The 22,881-nt window shown below is 51.7% G+C and overlaps 1 protein-coding gene across 1 annotated transcript; it reads right to left on the minus strand.

Moving 5' to 3' along the window:
* Positions 1 to 16,913: 16,913 nt before the first annotated feature.
* On the minus strand, positions 16,914 to 22,649 carry PLA2G2D (phospholipase A2 group IID). Its single transcript, XM_039229066.1, has 4 exons — positions 22,610 to 22,649; positions 19,334 to 19,478; positions 18,537 to 18,643; positions 16,914 to 17,175 (listed from the first exon to the last, which is right to left on the minus strand). The coding sequence occupies exons 1-4, from the start codon at positions 22,647 to 22,649 to the stop codon at positions 17,030 to 17,032; spliced, it is 438 nt and encodes a 145-aa protein (XP_039084997.1). The 3' UTR covers positions 16,914 to 17,029.
* Positions 22,650 to 22,881: the final 232 nt, after the last annotated feature.

The raw sequence follows: 22,881 nt of genomic DNA on the forward strand, positions 1-22,881 counted from the left end.
CCAGAGAGGTTAGGAGACTTTCTCAAAGTCACACAGCACATCTGTAGCAGAAGTTAGAGTTAGACCTCAGATCCTGGTCTAAACCCTGGGCTCTGATCGCTATCCTGCTGGCTCCGGCCCACAGAGAGAGAAAACAGAATCTGGGGCAGTTCGAGGACTCATTTGTATTTCCCAATTCTCCGAAGGATCTTCTGGATTCCACCTGGGGCCAGGTTCTATTTTTCTTTTTTTGTTCTTAAGGGTTTTTTTTTTTTTTTTAATGTTTATTTATTTTTGAGAGAGAGAGAGAGCTCAAGCAGGGGAGGGGCAGAGAGAGGGAGGGAGACACAGAATCTGAAGCAGGCTTCAGGCTCTGAGCTGTCAACACAGAGCTCAATGTAGATCTCAAACTCATGAGCCGAAGTCAGACACTCAACCGACTGAGCCACCCAGGCGCCCCACGAGGGCCTTGAATAACAGAGGCCATCCCTGGGTTGTTTGTCTGGTGGGGGCTCTGGCTTCATCCTGTGTAGAGGGGGACCCCATGAGGTCCTCCATCGTGGCTGCCCCGGACCCTCTCTCACTGCATGGGCAGCTCTGGGGAAAAGCTGAAATTCAGCGATTGCTGAAACCTGGGAGGAAGCTTTGACTCTTATTTGACTATCTCTTGCATGATGAGTAAACCTTCCAGGAGGTCATCTCTCAAAATTGCCATGCTCCCTCAAGGGGTGGACCGTCCTGGGTCCTACTGTGTCCCTTAGTTTTGCTGGAACGACATTTCCCAGAAACGCCATCCCCATGGAATTCCAGGTTAGTGTGGGTTTCGGAGACGGTCTGCATGAGATGTGGAGGCAGTCGTGGCATAGAAGCGGGAGCGGAGTCAGAGCGGGGCATGAGACGCCGTCACAGCTGACACATGTTGTCCCTTTTCTGCTGGGTGACACTGTCAGGGTTGGGAAGCTCTGGAAAGGCAGCGACTCCCAGCCCCGCCAGGTCACCTGCTTCAGCTCCTGTCACCGGAGGCAGCCAGATGGGGAAGGGTGTTCTGGGCTGTCCTCATAGCTTCATCCTCGCCATTCCAGTTTCTGTCACTCTGGCCACAGAACTGCAGGCGGCAGCACCAGCAGAAAAAGAAACCGCCTTTTACAGACTGTTTTACCAGCTCCCACAATCGTGGAAGTCAACCCCCTATGAAAAGTTCTTTATTTTATATATCGGTATCTCCTGGCAGTTCTGATCAAGCCCTGGTCGATGCAGCAGGCTTCCTGGTGCCTAAGTGCATGCTTGACACATAGCAGGTGCTTCGCAAGTCTTTCTTCCACCTTTTCTTGCATCACTCTCTTCCTCTAAGGTCTTCAGTGGCTCCCCATTGCCTCTTCAGCCTGACGTTTAAGGTCTTTCTGCTGCTGGCTGCACGACCCTTCCATTTTGATCCCCCAATCATTCTCTCCTTCCCCAACACTCCACTCCTCCCATTTTCCCCTGTGTGTTCCACTCTGCCTCCATTCTCGCTGTTTTTTCCCCTCTGGGATGTGGCCCCCTTTCCTTACCTGTGAGTTGCTTTTTTCCCTTACCGGTAATAATAACCATAAAAGCTACCCCTTACTGATTGCCTGCCACGTGCTGAGACTTTCATGTGGGTTGTACCCCCTTGATCTTCCCAACAACCTGACGGGCAGGTGTAATTATCCCACTTAATGGGTGCATAACTTGAAGCTGAGCGTGTAACCTTGGCCACACAACCAGAGAGAAGGGGAGTGGGGATTTGAGCCTGGGACTGTGCAGATCGGGAGCCTGACCCGATTGGGGGCAGGGTCTACACCTTACTGCAGGCTGAGCCCCATACCTTGCTTGGCACACAGGGTCTGACACAGAGGGGGTGCTGGGTAGATGTCCACTGAGTCAGACCCCCTGCACCATGCTGCCTCTGTTGGTGCCGCCTAAGGTCAGAGACTCCCAGATAGCAGGGCTCGTGTCTGCATCTTCTCAGGAACCACAGCGAAGAGTTGGAATTAGGAATGCAATACAGAAAACCTGGTTTTGGGGGCGGGGCTGACCACAGAGATTCCCACGGGCTCAGTGAGAGCCGTGGCCACAGCCATGACCCAGAGGCACTTTGTGCTTTATGTGCATCCCAAACGCTCTGAAAACCATGGGATTAGACGCTGTCTAGCTGTCGGGATTTTGTACCCCAAACCATCCAAATACCTCCTCCACACTCGACTGGGTTAACATCCTATTTATCTGAATTTAATTTGGGATAATGAGAAGTATCAGGAACTAGATGCTGGGCTCTAGTTCTGACCTTGGACGCATCTTGGGTGGTCTTGGGCAGGCCCCTTCCCCTTCTTGACCTCAGCTTTCCCATTTTATGAAAGCAGGTGTTATTTTTGTTGTTGTTGTTTTATTTTTGAAAGAGAGAGTGAGAGAGATCAAGTAAGCAGGGGAGGGGCAGATAGAGAGGGAGACAGAGGATCTGAAGCAGGCTCTGTGCTGGTAGCTGAGAGAGTGATATGGGGCTTGAATTCATGATGGTGAGATCACCACCTAAGCCAAAGGCAGCCGCTCAACTGACTGAGCACCCAGGCGCCCTAGAAGAGCAAGTTGGACAGATGATTTGAACTATAGTCCTGGTCCGTTAGTGGATGGTGAAATCAGTTTGGAGGGTTGTATCTGGTGTGTGTGTGTCTGTGTGTGTGTGCGCGTGTGCGCACGCATGCACGTGCACGTGTGTGTCGTGTGTGCGTGCTGATTTATGCGTGTGTGAATATAACACAAGTAGTAAAGTGCTGCCTCAGCAGATTGTTCTCTGCTGTATGGTGTGTGTGTGTGAGGGGGGGGTGTTGGCTGGGTCCAGGTGTAAACATTATTACTTTCTGTGAGTTGTTATCAAAGGATGTGAGAAATGCTTGTTCACGTGACCTCTGAGGACTTGCCTGGGTCTGAGTGGCTGCCATGCCTTAGCCTTAATTGCACAAACTCCCAAAGGTGCCCCTGCGGCCCAGTGCCCTGGACCCCCTCATCCTTCTCCTCAATCATTAGATCAGAAGTGGGCTTCTTCTGCTCATGGATCTCCAAGCCCATGATGCCGTCAGTCCCTGAACATTCTGGAACCACCCAGCAGAGGAACTGGACATAAACACGTGTCTTTGGCTCCTTACTGGGAAACAGAGAGCCAAGCCGTGAGTTTAATTAAATCATGGCGAGCCAGTGTTTAAGGGCTTTGGACCAGATGGGGGCTCAGGTGGTGGCTCTGTGTATTTCCTCACCATGTGACCCCAGGCCCATGATTCCAATTCTCTAAAGCCTCAGTTTCTTCAGCTGCCAAACAGGCTAATAACACCTTCCTGAATAGGCTGCTGGGAATATTTGATGATATGATGCACATAAATTAGCTGGTGCTGTGCCTAACAAACAGTAGGCAGTCAATAATGGCACCTCTCACGGGAGAGGACCACCAAACCCAAGCCCAAGAGTTTGACTCCAACCGGTTGGCTCTAAACACAAACCTTATGGGGTAGGGTTGGTGTCCAGGGCAGAAGGTGGCCCCAGGTTACCCTTTCCCACCTTGGATGTGCACCTACCACATTGGATGTGGCCCGTGGTGACTCTGTGGTTATAGTGACCCCATGGGGAGCACTGTCGAGCTCTCAGGTGGGAGTAGCTGCGGATGTAGGTGACATAGCACCTGTAAGGACCCCCAAGCTGAGCCTGGGGCAAGTGGGCCCTGCAGCCAGTCAGAGACGGTGAGTTTCTGCTCCTGTGTGCCCCATGTTGCTCTGTGCCCCATGCCGCCTGTCTACCCCCCTCCCGCCACCCGCTAAATCCCTCCCATCTGCCCAGGTCGGCTGTGTGCTCCCTCCGGGTGGCATCTGTCCCAGCCTCCCCAGCAAAGGTCATTCCTCTCCAAGGCTCCCATAGAGTACCTGTCATATGTCCATTCGAGCGCCCCCACGAGGCCTTCACTGCACATCTATGGAGTGTCTGCTGTGTCAGGCCTGGGCGAAGCCCCGGACACAGAACAGCAATGATAACAATATATGAATCTTTCCCTCAAGAAGCTCAGTCAGGGAAGGAGATAGGTGCTCCGTGACGTGGCAAGAACGAGACGTCCGAGGAAAGAGTTTTGAATGGAGCCAAGAGGCTGCCGTGTAAGCAGGAAGGCTGTGGGCGACGCCGCATGCAGCCTCTGTCCCCGCGGATGCTTTTGGTTCAGCCTGGGCGGCTGTACTCCACCCCGTCTCCACCCGAGCTGGCAAAAAGCAGTGTGCTCTGCGCACAAAGGCCCCAATCTGCACCCGCTTAGGCCTTGGAGGGGTCTCTAGGCCACACCGCCAATACCAGGAACCTGGTGACTAGAGCATAAACATTCAGCATCGTGCACTGTCTGCAGGGATCGAAAGGGTTAGGAACTGAATCCTGGTGGAGATGGGAAGGCTCTGCCCCAGGGCACCTGATGCCTATCTAGACCTGACCTCTAGCCTGGCAGCTAAGAAGGGCTGTGGTTACAAATACCAATTCCCCAGGCTGGGTCAGAACTTCTGGTCTGGGGACCAGAAAACTGTATTTTATTTATTTATTTATTTATCTATCTATCTATCTATTTATTTAAATGTTTATTTATTTTTGAGAGAGAGAGTGACAGAGCATGAGCAGGGGAAGGGCAGAGAGAGAGGGAGACACAGAATCCCAAGCAGGCTCCAGGCTCTGAGCTGTCAGCACAGAGCCTGATGAGGGGCTTGAACTCAGGAACTGTGAGATCATGGCCTGAGCTGAAGTCGGACGCTCAACCAACTGAGCCACCCAGGTGCCCCCAGAAAACTATATATATAAATAAATATATATATATATATTTCTTGTTTATTTCTTTTTGAGAGAGAGAGAGAGAAAGAGAGAGAGGGGAGGGGCAGAGAGAGAGAGAGAGAGAGAGAGAGACCCAGAATCTGAAGCAGGCTCAAGGCTCTGAGCTGTCAGCACAAAGCCTGATGCGAGGCTCGAACTCATGAACCATAAGATCATGACCTGAGCCAAAGTCAGACGTTTAACCCACTGAGCCACCCAGGCACACCCAGAAAACTATATTTGTAAACAAGCTCTCGGGTTGATGCAGGAAGCAGTGGGGTGTGTGGACACCAGAGGCTGCGTTGGTCACAAAAATGAGCAAAGCTCACTTGATAAACTCACGTATATCCGTGGGCACAGCCTGCTGACATCCACAGAAACTCGGACGACCTGTGTTCTTCCTGGCCCTAATTTTATACATCTCTAAATTTGGGACGGTGCCTCCAGGGGTAAAGGTGGAGGAGGTGTGCCCTTCTCATAAATACAGAGTTATATATTACCATCCTCTCCACCTAACATATGTACATTTTATAACTTTCCCTTGTAATGAAAAAATTTATTTAACACAGTTGTCATTTTTTACCATAGGACATTTTCTTAAGATGTGTTACCTCTCGACCATTTAAACCCAGTACAACCCCTGCCACCTTGTTACTGAGACAGATGCTCCTTAACCAAACTTTACCCAGGCTCCTCTACGCCCTTGTTTGACTGGATCCTGTCCCTGAGCCTTGTCCCCAAGAGCAAGAATCCTGTTAAGTCAGTTTAATGAGGATCATTAGAACGTGGCTGGATCTGTAGTGTTCTACTTTCCAGATCTAATGAGCCTCTTTTTCTTGTTTTGAAAGTTGTCTGTGCTCATAACAATTTAGTAGACTATACATTTGTGAACAGAAATGAAATATTTATGTTTTCTCCTTACCTGCTCCCTTCAAAATTCAGCAACTGTTATCAGGTATTCTCATTTCCATGGCAATATCATGATTTGCCCGAGTTCAGTAAGAATCAGTTCCCCTTATAACAGGTCATCAGTGGAAACGTGGGTTATATAACCAGGGCTCTGGTGGGTATGTCAATTTTGAGAACGATGTGCGTGGAATCAGATATGACAAGAGTTTTGAGAACCTAAGGTTGAATTTATAATGGAGCCAATGCTCATAAAGCTATCTTGAAAAAACTGATTTGGTGCCTGGATTTACTGGGCTCCTGGCCTTACAGGTGAGTGGGGAAGATCACTTCCTGGCTGACCCAGGGATCTTAGGATATCCTGGGGACCTTGAGAAGAGAGGAATTCATCCAAATCTATGGGTACAGAAGGCAAAGTCTGGAAGTGAGTTCCTGGCTTGGCCTCCTAGCTTCCAGAGGCTTCTACGTGACTAATCTGAGATTCTTCATGAAAGCTTCCAGGTCAGCAAATTCAGAAAGGCGTATGTGGTCAATCACAGTATTTGCAGCCCTTATGTTAATAACCAAGCCAAATCTCATGACGCTGGAATAATTTTGTAAACAATTACAAAAGAACAATCATGCTTGGATTATCTTTGGTCAAAATGAGATGTAACTGCAGAGAGAAATTTTGTGGGAGCGCCTGGGTGGCTCAGTTGAGCGTCCAATTTTGGCCCAGGACATGATCTCATGGTTTGTGAGTTCGAGCCCCGCATCGGGCTCTGTGCTGACAGCTCAGAGCCTGGAACCTGCTTCAGATTCTGGGTCTCCCCATCTCTCTCTGCCCTCCCCCAGCTCATGCTCACTCTCGCTCTCTCTCTGTCAAAAATAAAAAATAAAAACTTTTAAAAAATTAAAAAAAGAAAGAAATTTTGTATTTTCATAGAAAACTACAGCCTACCCTGAGGGATTGTCCAGTGTCTGACTCTAATTTCCTAGCTTAAAGTTTCCCATTGTTCTCCCACCTTCCTGCTTCGGCATCTCAGAATACTAAAACTGCCCTTTCCCCTCCAATGTCTGGTCAACCGAAGCTGGGTGACTTGACATAAACTTCAGAGAAGATGCCATAGATGGTGTCCGGGCAACCTTCATGCCTGCTGTTGTGTGAGCTGCTTTGAAGTTTCTGGAACCCTAAGGCCATCACCAGTGATATTGGAAGTGAAAGCCGGGAAGTTTGTTGGATCGACACTGCTGTCCTCACTCCATCATGTACACACTACCAGCCCAATATCTAGAAGTCTTCCACTGGCTGCCTTCTGGCCTCAGAAACTGGGTTCTCAACTACTAAGCTTTGTCTTTTTATAATTTTCATAGAAATTGTCCCCACTTAATACCGCACTGCTCACGCCATCCAACAAATAGCCTCTATGACCAAGTCTCAACTGGTGGGTTCGCTGATCCTTCACGAACAAAAGGAGACCAAAAACAAAAGGACTCATGCTTCTTTCCTTGAACAGGAAGAGGGACTGGTGAAGTCTCTCCTTGACCAAATTTGGTCAGGCTCCTTCAAACCTTTTGTGGCTTGGCCTCATCCTCAGGAGCAAGAATCTTGTTAAGTAGGTTTAGCCGGAACCCTCATCCTCGGTACCTGATCACCTTGATATCTTATCAAATTTCTCATCTCCCATCCTCCTGCAGGTGATGTTTGATCACCCAGGCCTGCCTTCAGCAAGAATCCCATTGGGTCGGTTTAGCCAGAATCCCTCCTTTACCCCCTGATGGATCCTCTTAGTGATTCCACCCCCACCTGCTTCTTGACTGCACACCCCCACGTCTCCGTGCTGTATTCTGAACTAAGCCCAATCGTACATGGGAGCTCTCATCTCCCATTGGAATCGTTCCTGGTTAGAATCTACCTTTACCCCTCTAACTGCTGCCCAGCTCTGGTTTTCCTTGGACTTTTACCCTTTCCTGGAAGATTCTTGGTTATCGTGTGAATTCCTCCACACTGACTTTCCTGCTAAACTTCAGTGCCCCATCCTTTTTCCAGCAAGGAGCTGGGGAGAAAGGGAGATGGATCTTCTAGAAAGAAAAGTCTCATCTCAGAGGCATCGATCTGTCAATACCAAAATGGTGGATTCTGGTGCCACCAAAATGGTGGCAAACAACTCATTTATCAAGTTGGAGAACTCCTGAGGAAGAGAATCAGAAAATTGTTTGGTTGCCATGCCCCAAAACTCTTTGAGTCACTTCTAAACAGCTGATTTAACAAATCTGGAATGTTGCACAATCAGTTTCCTATAAATCAAAGGGAGCCAGCTGTCGGACGCTGAGATCACTCAGGTTTCAAATAAACTTGTTGGTTGTAAACCTTGAACCTCTTATTATCTTCTCTAAGGACCTCTTTATCTAGAAACAGTAGTGCTATCATACTGAGCCTCCAATCAAAGTTCTCACGTGTTTCAGCTTCCAGGCTTCCTTTCTTGTTTTTTAGTTTTATATTTATTTTGAGAGTGACAGAGGGAGCATGAGCGGGAGAGGGGCAGAGACAGAGGGAAAGAGAATCCCAAGAAGGCTTCGCACTGTCAGTGCAGAGACAAACATGGGGCTTGAACTCATGAACTGTGAGATCATGACCTGAGCGGAAATCAAGGGTTGGATGCTCCATGGACTGAGCCACTCAGGTGCCCCCAGGCTTCCTTTCTATGTAGAATACTCTAGACCTTTTAATATTTTATGCTTTTCAAAGTGCTGTCAAATCTAGGATCCAGAATAGCCTCAAACCATCCCATTTTACAGAGTGGGAAACAGAGACAGAGAGAAAAGTGGCCTGTCGGATCCCCACCCAAGTTAGTGGTGCCAGGTCTTGAACCAGCTTCTCGGATCCTAAAGGTTGGGTGAGGCTCTCCCTCATAGGAATGGGGATCTCTTGAGGGCCGGGACTAGCACTTCTTTACGAGCCCCACTGCCTCGCCTGATGCCGGATGTGATAGAGCAGAGCCCAGTGTAGACAGCATCTCAAGTGTGCTTCACCACCTCATTTAGGTTCCACTGAATCCTCATATTAACCCACAAAGGAAGTACTATGAACACCCCATCCTGTGCGTGGAGATACCGAGGCACAGAAAGGTCAAGGAGCTTGCCCCAGGAACCACAGCTGGTAAGGAGAGCAGAAGGCGATGAACCCCACCCTCTTTGCCCAGGAAAGGCACACCGAATCAATATGGCTGGTCCCTTCACAAGATGATGCTCAGCCAAGGTTTCAGTTCGGACTGTGGCCAGCCAGCCTGCTGTCTCCTGACATCCACAGGCTGCCATGGCACCCCCCAAGCCACAGTGACAGCCACTGGTGAGGTGGCTGAGGTGGGGTCGCTTCTCCGTGGCCTGCTGGCTAATGCCACAGAGCTCCACCAAGCAGGCCTGGCTCAGGACAAGCCCTGGGGAGAAGTAAGAAACATCAACAACTTACGGCTGTTGCGAACATCCCTTCAACAATGAGTAGGACAACAGCCGCTATGGGCTCCACGGGCTGGTCTTTACATGCCGGACAGGGTGCAAAGTGGCTTCCAGGGGTCAGTCATTTAACGCTCCCAACACCTCAAGTAGACCGTGTAATAACTCCCACTTTATAGGTAAAGAAACAGGCTCAAGGAGGTTCAGTGACTTGTCCCCAAGATCCGACAGCTTGGAGTCAGGAGACCCCAGAGCTGACAGACCCTGCGTGTGGGTCCCTGAGCCCACACTCTTGACTACTACGTCAGAGCCTTTTTCCTGCTACCTTTTCACACTGCATTTCTCCCATACAGTCCGGATGGACATATTGTTGTACATCTTGTTCTATTCATTTTTCATTTAACATGAGCTTTTTCACCCTGACCACTTTGGCATCGATGGGGACTTGCAGGCCAGTGTTGGTGAAGAAAACTTTTCCCCGAACTTTTTATGTTCTTTTCATGGGGGCCTGCAAATTAAACCAACAAAAGACAGATTAACAGGAGAAAAGGCACAAGGTATTTATTAACATTGACATGCATAGGAGTTCCCAGAAAAGAAAACTTAAAGAAGTTAGACCCAGAAGATTCCATTTTAGCAAAGGAAAGAGAGAGAGTTTGGACTTCAAGGGACATAACTTGGAAGGAGATGACCAGACGATATAGGGGGGAGCTATGGAAGAAAGGCTATCCTAGAAAAGTCTATTTATGCAAACGGATCTTGGTGTTTGAGTTCCCAGCTTTGATGATAAGGCTCTTCTCTCCAAGTAGGAGGGTTGGGGGCACCTTCCTCTTAGGGAAATTTGTTTCCTGCTTTTAGCCAGATAAGGGGTAGGCGGAGAACCCTTCCTGCATCTGTCAGTTCTTAATTGCTTTCAGCTCAAATAATTCTTATGCAAAGTGGCACATTCAGGGATGGCACATTCCGGAACCGGAACCGTTTGAGGCCCTGGGGCAAGAGAATGATGGAAGCCAGCTCAGCGTGGGAGTCTCCCAGCCCTGTCTAGCTCACCAGGACCGCCTTCCTCCCCAGCTCTGTCTGGGCTCCCCGAGGGCAGACCCTGTTCCGCCTCCGTGGTCTCCAGGACCTTCTACAGCATCACCCAGCTGGTGTCTCCCACCCCACCCCCACACACCTGGCTGGGCCTCCCCAGAGAAAAGAACAAAGAGTCAGAAAGCCTGACTCCTCCTCTCTCCAGTTCCTTCCGGTTCTTCAGAATGCATCAAGGTCAAGGTGGTCTCTGCGTGGAGGCTGGGGGTCTTCCGCACCTCTCCCGTGTTTGCTAGTTCATCCAACTATTGACTGTGCACGTTTTTGTCTCCAATAAGAGTTTAAAATATATTTTTTAAGTTTATTTATTTATTTTGAGAGAGAGAGAGACAGCAAGCAGGGGAGGGGCAGAGAGAGAGGGAGACAGAAAATCCCGAGCAGGCTCTGTACTATCAGCACAGAGCCTGACCTTGGCCTCAATCTCATGACCATGAAATCATGACTTGAGCTGAAATCAAGAATTGGAAGCTTACCCGACTGAGCCACCCCGGCACCATCCCAAGAAGAGTTTTATTTTTATTGCATTTATGTTTATGGTCATCGTCTGTTGACAACAAGTGATACTGGCTTTCCTTATACCAGAGTGGAATGAATTTCCTTCTTAAATACTTATTTAGGTTAGGAAACATTAAAAAAAACAAAGCAAATTGAAATATTAAACCAAACATTGGGAAGTGGTGTGTGATGGTCTGGGGCTTGAGAAGCATAATCCTCGCCACTGTCTGATCTGGCAGATTGAAATAGAGGCCAAAAGAACGGTGCTGGCATGGAGTGTATCTAGAAGGTGGGTCTTCAGGGGCACCTGGGTGGCTCGGTTGGGTAAGTGTCCCACTCCTGATCTCAGCTCAGGTCACTTTCTCACGGTTGGTTCGCGAGTTTGAGCCCCGCACCGGGCTCTGCGCTGACGGTACAGAGCCTGCTTGGGATTCTCTCTCTTTCCCTCTCTCTCTCTGCCCCACCCCTGCTTGTTCACCCTTTCTCAAAATAAATAAAAATGATAAATTAAAAAATAGAAGGTAGGTCTCCAATCTTTCAGCCCAGTGAGTTGTGCTGGCACAGGATGGGTTATCAAGCTGGTCAGCCCCACGGTTGGTCATGCAGACAGACAGCCTATTCTAGAAGCTGGTCATAGGGGAGATGAGGGGATGGGGATCCAGGGATAGAGGAGAGCAGGCCTGCATCCTTTTCAGACTATGGTCCTGAGCCAGAGACCTCAGAATCTCCACAGCGCTGGTTCAAAATACAGATTCCTCGGGGCGTCTGGGTGGCTCAGTCGATTAAGCGTCCAACTTCGGCTCATGTCATGATCTCAGTTTATGAGTTCGAGCCCCGCATCGGGCTCTGTGCTGACAGCTCAGAGTCTGGAGCCTGCTTTGGATTCTGTCTCCTCTCTCTATGCCCCTGCCCTGCTCTTCCTCTGTCTCTCAAAAATAAAATTAAAAAAAAAAAAATACAGATTGCTGGGTCTCATCCTTGACTTACAGAATCAGACCTTCTGGGGGTGGGGCCCAAGAACCTGCATTCTAAACACTCTCTGCAGGGGGATTCTCGTCCTCTGTGAGGTTTCAGAGCCTTAGGGAGTGCAGCATCTCGGCTGTAGAGGGTGGCACCGAGGATTCAGAGCGTGACATGGGTGCCCAGACTCTGCCGCTTCTCGCAGAGTGAGTTACTTTGGGCGAGATACTTTACTTCTCAAAGCCGGTTTCCTCCTCTGGAGAAGAAGGTCAGAATCCCCCCCACCCCCACCCCCACCGCAGGCAGGTGCACCTATAATGAAGTGTCAATGAGATCATGTATTATCAGGTTCCTAGGAACTCCAGGCCAGCCCAGGGCCGGCCGGGGCTCCAGAAGACGCAGCCCGCTTCCAGAATGATCTTTGACCCCAGGGTCTCCTGGGAGTAAGGGAGTGTTCTTGGCAGAGAGAGGGGGATTGATTTCTGATAGTTCTGAGGGAGGGGCTGGGAGGTGACAAAACACGCCCGCTTTCCAATCTAAGATCAACAAATGGCTGGGTGCGTTCGTGATTAAGAAAACCAGCAGAAAAGGTCAGCAGAGAATGAAAACAAGGCAGGGAGACTATCAGGGTGGATGCGGTTGGCTGCTTTGGGTGGGGAGGGTGGGACCTTTTCTCTGAGGGAGAGACTGTCAGCTGAGCTCTGGATGACAGAAGGGGCCGGTCTTGCTAAGAGCCGGGAAGTCCTTCTAGGAGAGACCCCCCCCTAAAGCGAATGAGGCTTGGCCAGGAACCTAAAACAAGAGAAAGGAAGGAATCTTTCTCTGACCTGCTTCGAGTTTTCACAAACTATTTTAAAATCTCTTCTTCTTCTTCTTTTCTTCTAAGTTTATTTATTTTGAGAGAGCACGGCGGGCGGGGGCTGGGGGGCAGGGTCAGAGAGAGAGAATCCCAAGCAGGTTCTGCACGGTCAGTGCGGAGCCCAATGTGGGACTCGAACCCACGAACTGTGAGATCATGACCTGAGCCGAAGTTGGACGCTTAACCGACTGAGCCACTCAGGCGCCCCTAAAATCTCCTCTTTGTTTCAACTTGGAAAAAACAATAGAGGACCCGCCCCCACCAAGCTCCACAGCCAGCCAGGGGCTCGGTCCCAGGCCTTGGGGCTGCCTGGCTGAGGTGGGCTCTAGAGCTGACCTCAGTAGTGAGCAAGGATGCTGCGCACCCCAAGCAAACACCCCCAAACCCCTTCCAGGGGGCACTGGAGCAGGGGGCGGGGGGTGGAGGGGAGACAGGAGCCCCAGCCCCCCCTGCACGTCGCAGTGACAGGGAGGCTGCGTGAAAGGAGCGTGGGTATTTGGATAGAGGCTCCTGCTGGGAAAACAGGCAGAGACATGGAGAAGACAGCCACCCATGTGCCCCTGAGCTGGGCCCCCACCCCCTGGAGGTGGCACCCTGGGTCAGGGTGGCCTGGGGAGTGGATCAGCCAGTGGTGGGATAAAGCACTCTCAGTGTGAGGGCTCTATCTGAACGGACTGCCACTGTTGCTGCAATTATCCCTCACCAGCCCTCTCCCTAGGCTTCTTGCCTTGCCACACTCACCCTCCCCTCCCCGTCCGGGGGTGTGGCTCCTCCCCACCTAGGGGCACCCGGGGTTGATTCGCCAAGTGTCCTAGTAAAGAGTGTGGGAGGTAGGATGAGACATGGCCATGCAGCCAGAGAGGACTGGGTTCGAGTCCCGGCCCTGCCATTTATCAGCCAGTGACTCACACTCCAGTTTCAGTTTCTGCACCTGGAAAATGTAGGTGACAATCCCAAAGCCCCAGGGCGTTGAGGGAAGGGGGTGAGTGGGCACCACATGTGTTCGATATCAGGTGCTCGTGTTGGCTCCACGCATCCCCCCGGATTGTCCCTCTGTGATTCTGACCCCGGAGGGAACAGGAAGCACGAAGACTGTGTCCTTCTCTCTGCCTCCTACATCCGGGGCTGCTGGACAGACGCGGGCGGGGAACAGAAGCTGCCCGTGAGTCTCTCCTTCCTTTGTGCCTCTGACCCAATTCCGGGGATTGGAAATTGGCCCAGAGTGAGAACTCACGGGGTGGGGGGTGGGGAGTCTTGCTTTACTCTGGGGACTCGGTTCTGGCTGCCCTGAGACCCCATCTGTCCATCCCACCTCTTAGTCCAAAGTTCCATGACTTTACCAACCTAGGATTCATTCAGTCACTGATTCATTCATAACAAATGACTGTTGATCACCTGCTGTGACCACCACTAGGCGCTGAGCTCACACAGGGACAGCCCCGCTCCTACCCAGCCCCAGACTTGCCCACGCAACACCATCGTATTGCCCTGATAGCTACCTGCCACTCAAGGATGTTAACTCTGTCTCCTCTCAAGGGCAAATAAATCCTGAGGAATCTAAACAGACCAGACTAATCCCACCACCTCGAGCCACTCTGGCTTAGGGTGGCCAGGCTGCGGGGGAGGTCTGCCGGGTGGAGACGGTAAGGCTCATTGACAACAGACAGGAAGGGGACAGCGTGTTCCCTGCTGGCTGTCTTTGTGCCCAGGCATGAGGTCTGGAGCACCGCTGCACCCTGAGGCTGGGAGGAGACCCCCAGGGGACAAAGCAGCACAGCAAGGGTGGCAGGAGAGACACCGGGTACTGATGACATCACCAAGCCACTTAAGGAGCCACCTTCTCCCTGGACTTCTTGTCCTGTGAGATCATGAACGCCCCCATTGTTGAAGTCCATCCAGGCCTAGGAAGCCTCCTAACCGGTACAAATGGGACAGGGTGCCAGGGAGCGGAGCGGGAGTGGGGGAGGAGGGGGGCGAAGTCTGGGGTGGGATCCGGCTGTGGGACCTCAGACGTTGCCATCCCTGTTCTGAGCCTCAAATGGGGAAAATAGCGCCCATCCTTTGCCAACACTGATACTGTCAACTATCACAGGCGCCCTAACGGGCGAGCAGGGGGCACCAGCTCTTGAACAAATGAACGTCGTGTGTCAGGATCTAATGGACAGGGCTGCACAGTCGTGTAGAAGGCAGAGAGAAGAACTGGGTGGAAAGAAGGGGGACGTCGGTTAACTCCTTTCTCCTGATTTACCTTGATTCCAGTTTTGGTCATTACAGTGCAGCCAGATCAAGAGTAATACAGTTAACGTTAAAAAAATTTTTTTAATGTTTATTTTTGAGAGAGAGAGAGACAGACAGAGCGGGAGCAGGGAGGGACAGAGAGAGAGGGAGACACAGAATCTGAAGCAGGCTCCAGACTCTGAGCTGTCAGCACAGAGCCCGACGCGGGGCTCGAACTCACGAATCAGGAGATCATGACCTGAGCCAAAGTCAGACGCTTAACCGACTGAGCCACCCAGGCGCCCCTACAGTTAACATATAAAGGAGCATTGCTGTGGGCCAGGCACCGCACTAACCGCTTCATGTGAATTAATCTAGTTTATTACACTGACCTCTGGCCTCATCTTATTTTCTTCTTAATTTCAGCTATACTTCACATGCGAGGAAACCAGGATTCCTTAGGCAAGGTCACATGGCTAGTCGGTGGGATAACTGGAATTTGAACTCAGTGCCCATGGTTCTTAACTCCTGTTATCCTGCCTCACATGAGCCCCTGAGCTTCATGTAGAAGGAAAAGTGACGGGTCAGCTGTTTCACTTATGTGCGTCATGGGCTGGAGGACGGAGGTGGCTCCAGGGGCTCTGGCCCTGTTGCTGGTGACACAGCTAATCACATACAAATGACAGAGAGTGGATCCTTATAGGAAGAAGGCATCCATCCGTCCGTCCATCCATCCATCCATCCGTCCGTCCATCCCAAGTCAGTTTCCCCAGAAGCCGAGCCTGAGACAGGATTCTTGTGCAAGTGGGTGATTTACTGAGGGCGTGTTCTCAGGAGGAACCTGTAAGGCAACAAAGGAAGCAGGCCAGGCCGGTACAAAGCAAGGCAAAGAGGTGTTCCAGACGTCTGGCCTCAGCCTGATCCCACAAGGTGCTCTGGGGTGTGCAGCGTGCCACCCAGGTGGTCCTGCACAGAGACAGGGATGGGGCAGTGATGCTCTTCCGGTATCCCGCCCCCTAGTCACCGGTTAGAGGTGGGAGGGCAGGAGGGGTGGTAGCTCCCCGCAGACAGGTAGGAGGAGACAGATGTGAGCCCGTAGCAGCCAAACATCTGGCTTAGCCGGGGGTTGGGGGCCCGGGCCAGGAGGGGATGTGGATGAGGCACCAGTAACATCTGCCACCACCTCAATCCATCCGTGATGGGCTCATTGGTCCATAAGCATTAACTGAGCACCTATTATGTCCGGGAGCAGAGGAAACAAAGATGAGGAACATAGCCTCTGTCCTCCAGGATCTCCAGGCTGATTGGAGGGCTTCAGAAAACCCCAGATATTATATATCACTCAAGGTAAAGCTTGGTAAATTGCAGTGCTATGCGGGCTTGGAGGAGGGAGTGAGCCCTTGGAGCCGGAGGGGGGGGAGGGGAGGAGTCAGCCAGGGGACACTTCTGCCCCAGTAGCCCTTGGGCCCTGAGGAGCCTAGATTGGGACTGGCCACCTGGGGACAGCCAGTGAGGCGCTCTGCAGAGGTCCCAGCCTGCGCAAGCACCTGGAAGCAGGAAGGGGCGTGTGCATGCAGAGCTGGGCCTGGAGCAGGGCCAGGCCGCTTCAGCTGGCCCTCTGCTTGAGGGGGATTTGTGGAGCCCTTTCTCGGCCGCGGGCACTGCTTTGGGCACAGGGATGCAACTGAATCCAAGACAGTCGTGGGTCCTGCCCGCCAGGACCTCCCAGCCTAGTTGGGGAGAGTGACCTAGCGCCAGAGATTACAGGTCCCAACCTCCTCGACAGGCCCTATCCCGGGGTGGTGGGGGGCTTTGGGGTTTTAAGAAGTAGAGCCATGTGGGCAGAGAGATCAACACTGCCCTTTAGGCCACCCCAGGTGCAGCGGGGACAGTGAGAGGGGATGAGACTCGGGCAGGTGAGTGGCAATGGCAGGGGGGACCAGCCACACCATGGCCCCCAAGCCCCCACCCCCGACATGTGCTTCTTCAGCCCGAATGCCACCCCTAGGGGCCTCCTGGCCTCGGCTTTTCCTCCGATCTCAATCCATCCTCAGAAGAGATAGCTGCTGCGTATCCGGAAGACTTTGAAGGTCCGGGAGCAATATGGAGGGTGGGGCTATGCTGGGAACCTCCCAGGCTGGTGCAGGGGCTTAGATCGTAGGGAAGAGATGTCAGCATCTCACGGGACTTGCAGAGCTCAAGATGCTGAGGAACAGGGTAGGGGGCGCGGGCCGGCCGGGCAGGACCCTTCTAGCACATAGGGGTCTGGCCTCTGCAGTGGGGCCGCCAGTAGAAGTGCAGGCGTTTCTTGTAAGTGTCCAGGTTCTGCTTCAGGCAGAAGGCAATCTCCTTGTCGCAGGCGCACAGCTGCTGCTCACACCAGCTGCCCTTGTCCGCTGCGGGGTGGAGGACACGGGAGCTCAGTGTCTGTCCCTTCCCGAGGCAGAGCCCGGGCGTGGGGGTCTAGGGTCCCTGGAGGGAGTTTCTGGAGATGGCGCAGTGGTAGCTCAGCTCTAGAGTCCCTTTCCCAGCTGCTTCGACTAGCCGTCTGACCTTGGGCACGAACTGTGACCTCCCTGAGTGCCATCGCTCCTTTATTTATTCATCCCTTTCATGAACGATTGAGAGCCCATCCTGTGGCAAGGCCCTGGAGGGACCGGACTGACCAGAGTGGGCACCTGAGGTTCACACTCCTGTGGCGGCAGCAGGTATTAGAAGGCCACGGAAAGGAATGTCATATACTGTTCCTCTCGGAAGTAAGAAATGCTGCAGGGGCTACGGAATGGAAAAGTAGGGTGACCGGACTCAGCGTCAAGAGCCATGTGAGCTGAGATCGGAAGGGTCTGCTCCCCTGTGGAAAGCAGAGTGGGGGAGGGAGGGGGAGGGAGCAGTGTTCCAGGCAGATGGAACTGCACGGGCAGAGACCTTGGTACCTCAGTGTCATTATTTGTACGTGGGGGTGAGGGTAGTTACGAGCTGCCTTGGGGCTGTTGGGAGTATTAGATAAGGCAGAGCACTCAGGACACAGTAGGTGCTCAATAAATGTTGGCTATTGTTGTTGTTATTACTGAGACTTTAATGAACAGGGACTGGTGTGGTGAGCCCACGTGATTCCCAGCTGAGAGCTGCCACCTGTCTCCAGGCATGGACCCGGGGGGGGGGGGGGGACCCGAGGTCTAGTCCAGGCTCTGTCACCTGCAGCAGGGTGGCCCTGGGCCAACACCTCTTCACTCTGGTCTCACTTTCCTTGTATATAAAATGGAGATCATCAGGATGGCGCAGCTCCTGGCCGGGCTGCTCTGTTAACTTACAATTGCAACGTAAGTTGTAACAATGATACTAGTAGTGCACTGAGCATGCGCCTTGACAGCAGGCGTGTCCGAGGCTTATTCTGTCTGCTCTCATTTTAGTTCTTGAGTTAACTTTAGCTGCGAGAACACTGTTATCATCCCGAGTTTACAGAGGAGAATACTGATGTTCAGAAAGGTTAAGGGACCATCCTTAACCTGTGGTCACACAGCTGGTTGATGGCGGCTCCAAGCTGAGATCCGCCAGCCTTCCAAAGCCTGAAGGGGCCTTATTGGAACTCTCCATACTCCCACCCCCGTTCCTCCACAGCCCAGCCACTATCACTGGACACATGGGAAAAACAGAGAGGGCAAGCAACTTGTGCCTTGTCACACAGCACATGAAGGCAGTAAGTGCCAGAACTCCCTTCCTAAGCCTCTACCCCCAGCCCCGAGGCCCGGGCACTCACAGCACTGGATGTCCCCCTCGGAAAAGGTGTAGTCATAATTGTCTGTGTGGACGTGGCATCGGTGCTGCCTCAGGTGAGCATAGCAGCAGTCGTGTTTCTGACAGCACCTGGAGCGAGAGGACAGGAAGCGGGACAGGCGGGGACCACAGCTGCCCCAGGAGTAGAAACCCAGTGTCCCCCACCTAGGAAGAGTCAAGGCCTGCAGGCTGCAGTCGGTATGATCACTCGAGCAGACACCTACTGAGTGCTTTCTACGCACCAGGCGTTTGTTTTATCATGAATGTTCTCTTAATCTTCGCTACCACCCTATGACAGAGGCACTGGTACAGTCCCCATTTCACAGATGAAGAAACAGACCCAGGGAGGTCAAGCCACATGCCCAAGGTCACACAGCCTGTACGTGGTGGATCAGGGAAGTGACCCCAGGGCCTGGAAGGCTCTCATCTCTCCTAGTAGATTCCTGGGATTATTGTGAAGATTGAATGAGATAATGGCACAAAGAGGTAGGCATTAAAATAACAAAACCAGCATGTGATGGTGACGGCAGTGGGGGCGGGGAGAGCGTGTGGTGGGCATTATAACTAGATCAGGAGTTGTGGGTACAAGGAGGGGCCTTACAGAGACTCTGAGAACCAGCTAGAAAGCAAGTTCCAGGGAGGCTGGAACTATACCCGGCTGTAGCACACGGCATAGACCGAATTCACAGAATGCATACAAGGGGGCGCAGGGGAGGGGAGGGCCCGGGGGTGGGGCCAGGACAGGACTGCCACTCGCAGCCCTGCCTGGGAAGGGATTACCAGTCTGAGGCATCTTTGGGTTGACCTTTGCCACCAGGTCCACAATGACAGCCATAGGGCCAATAGGAGAAGATGGGGTTTTTTCTGGTCACTTGCTGGACCATCTTGCTCAGGTTCAAGATCCCGCCGTGGGTTGGAATCACACCTGTGAAAGCGCCCAGTAACAGATGTCAGAGGAGGCCTGTGAGACACACGCCTGGCACTTTACTCTGCTGGACCAAACCAGTGAGCTTGGATAAGAAAATGACAACAACCACTACTAGGTTTATTAAAAATATAGTGATAGCGGGGCGCCTGGGGGGCTCAGTGGTTTAGCGTCCGACTCTTGGTTTCGGCTCAGGTCATGATCTTGCAGTTTGTGGGTTGGAGCCATGAGTGGGGCTCCGCACTGACCGTGCAGAGCCTGGTTGGGATTCTCTCTCTCCCTCTCCCTCTCTCTCCGCCCCTCCCCTGCTTGTGCTCTCCCTCTCTCTCAAAATAAATGAATAAACTTAATCTATCTATCTATATATATATTAAATATGGTGATAGAGAGGGCTCATTATGAGTCTTTTCATGTAGTAATTTATTGACTCTGTTCAACCCATGAGATAAATACTGTTTTCTTTTTCAATTAACTAAACTTTTCGTTTGGTATATTCCAGAAAAGTTGCAGAGTTACAGAGAGTCCTTATACACGGCTCACCTAGTTTCCTCTGATGTTATTACCAGCTTGCATAATAATGGTGTATTTAGGGAACTAAGAAACTGACATGGGTACAACGAGAACTGCATTTAATGCCCATTTTATAGATGAGCAGATTGAGGCTTGGTGCCCTGCTCCAGGTCACAGTGGCCAGTGCGCGAAGAAGCCAGGATTGACACCCAAGGCAGCTTGGTCCTAGTCACTGCCTCTGCACTGACTCCCCATTCTGTAACAGGAAGGCTCAACCTTCTCCCCGCACCCACCCCTGCCCTGTGCATCCCTTAGAGAAAACCGCACATTAAAGCCCTGGAGAGGCGCACCTGGGGAGGCCGTGTGATTTAGATATCAATGATCTTCATGGATATTTTTCATTTTAGTTATAATTGCTACTGGTTAGAATTGATCGTGAAAGGATTTTATTTTATTGGAGGAGAGGAATGCATCATGTTGAGATAGGAATAAAGTGCATTAAGCCGATGAATTCAGGGGAGACCCGGGGTGGGGGGGACAGACAAGATAAGGAGACTGAGGTGTACATGTGTGTGGCCTGGAGAATCGTTCAGGAAGACAGATGGAGCTGAGTCTCAGGGGGACTGGGCTGGGCGCGCCCCTTCGAGTGACCTCATTGTGGACTTCCACCCGATTCCCCGCTAAAGGGTATTATCATGAAAGCTCTATGTGCAAATGAAGTAAACAATAAAGCACGGTGTGAGCCCCAAATTGGAAGAGGTAGAGGTGGGAAGAGGGGGTTTGGGAGGGGCTGGTGCAGCAGGTCAAGAGTGAGATCCCAAACGGGTTGCCTTGGCTTGTGGCCACGGTGACTGGTGGGTGTCTGTTACGTCCAGGCCTACTGTGTCCCCAGTGTGTCCCCTCCATGTGCAGGAATCCACCTTGCCACTCCTGTCTGACGTGGTGGCTCCAGCGGTACCAATGTTTAAGAGAAACCTTGCTGAGCTAATGACTGACCCCAGGCCCGCTGGAATCGCGGACGCTGTGCAAAGGAACTTGGAGGCAAACCATTGCAAGGTGAGTGGCCACCCACCTTGTGGGCCTGAATTCAGAATCTCGCCTTTCTGGTGTGCCTTGTCCCTCTTTCTGCCTTAAGTCTGACCCTTCCCACGTCAGCTTAGCAATACACAAATAAACTCACTCCCGAATGATGCACCTCTCCCTTGCCAGGCCAGCAATCCGTTTAGCTTTGATTCAGGAAGCTTTCGGATGGTAGTCTTATTGCTTATAATTTTACGGTGAGGCGGACCCAGCCCTGAGACATCGAGAGACCCAATTTGTGGTTATGGGAGCTTTGGTGAACTGGCTTAGCTCTCCTGGTAGCTCTTTCTATCCTTACCCGCCGCCGAGAGGGATGGATCCTCTCCCCCAAAGAGCGAGTATGGGCAACACCTCATCAGGCATTCCCTGTGTGTTAAGCTATTGCTTGCTTGCTGTTACTTAACACTCACTAAACACTTTGGATCCATTTTCTCATTAGAGACCTAACAACCTTACGAAGAAGGTGCTATGATGTCCGTTTTGCAGATGAGGACATAGAGGGGTGAGGTGACTTGGCCAAGGTCATACAGGAGACAGTGGGCCAGCATTTGAATGCAGGTTCATCTGTACATTTTATCTCTACAGTGTATTGCTTCTTTATGTCTGAGAGATGAGTTTCTGTAGCTTGATTGCAAGTTTCCTAACAGTTTTCGCTGTAACCCTGGAGATGTGTTCCTCTAAAAAATGTGGGAGTCCCAGAAGAACAGAAAACCACATTTTAAAGTACAAATCCTTGGGGCGCCTGGGTGGCTTAGTCGGTTGAGCGTCCGACTTTCGCTTAGGTCATGATCTCGCGGTTCGTGGGTTCGAGCCCCGCATCGGGCTCTGTGCTGACTGACAGCTCCGAGCCTGGAGCCTGTTTCAGAGTCTGTGACTCCCTCTCTCTCTGACCCTCCCCTGCTCACACACTCTCTCTCTCTCTCTCCTAGAAATAAATAAAAAACATTTAAAAAAATTAAAGTACAAATCCTTTCTAGCACTACATACTTTGAGCTGGATCGAGAAATAAAAACCCCCAATTTGCTGGCAACCACATTTTTACATTTGCTCTGCTGAAGATCGAATGGAACCCCCCCCCCCCCCGCACCTGCTACTACAGTCAACAGAGCCCTCTTCCCAGGTTCAAGGGAGACAATGAACTTGAAAGAAAGGTAGAGTGCTGTGCATAAGTGAAACATTGTTATTAGCTGGTCAAAGTGACAAAGGGGAGCAGGGTGGGGGAGGGGGGAGATCCCTTTCTGTAAATTGTGTTTAAAGTGCCCCAGGTGTCCGCTCAGCTGGTCCTGGTGTCTGAGTCTCTAGCTGTCCATCCTCACGGCTGACCAGAGGCACGCTGCCCAGCGTTGACAGCCCAGAGCTCCCTGGCCGAAGCCAGCATTCTAGGGACCCGGCCGCTGCTGCTGGCTCCTGGTGGGGACAGAAGGGTTGGGACTGTGGGGACCGGGACAGTGGGGATCAGAGCAGAGGACCAGTCTAGGAAAGAGCTATAGCCTCGTCACATCCCACCTTCCCTTCCCAGCTGTGAGTCCTGCCCCACTCACCAGCAAACACCAGCAGGGTGCACAGCAGGGAAGGTTCCATGGTCCCAGCAGAGAGAAGTGGAAGCAGCTACTGGAAGTCCCCTTCCACGCAGGCAGCCACTTAAATCAGGGTGCCCCCACCCAGCTGTGCCCACCCCTGGCCCTCCCAGCTCTGGCTCTGGCGTCTGCTCTGTGTGTTTCCTGTTTCTGGTCATGGGGAATTTTAATTTTATTTTTAATATCTGTGTTTTTTTAAAAAAAATATTTGGATTGCAAAAGGAACACATTCAGTG

This window comes from Hyaena hyaena, unplaced genomic scaffold (assembly GCF_003009895.1).
Source record: "Hyaena hyaena isolate Hyena2069 unplaced genomic scaffold, ASM300989v1 scaffold_35, whole genome shotgun sequence".
Taxonomy (NCBI): Eukaryota; Metazoa; Chordata; class Mammalia; order Carnivora; family Hyaenidae; genus Hyaena; species Hyaena hyaena.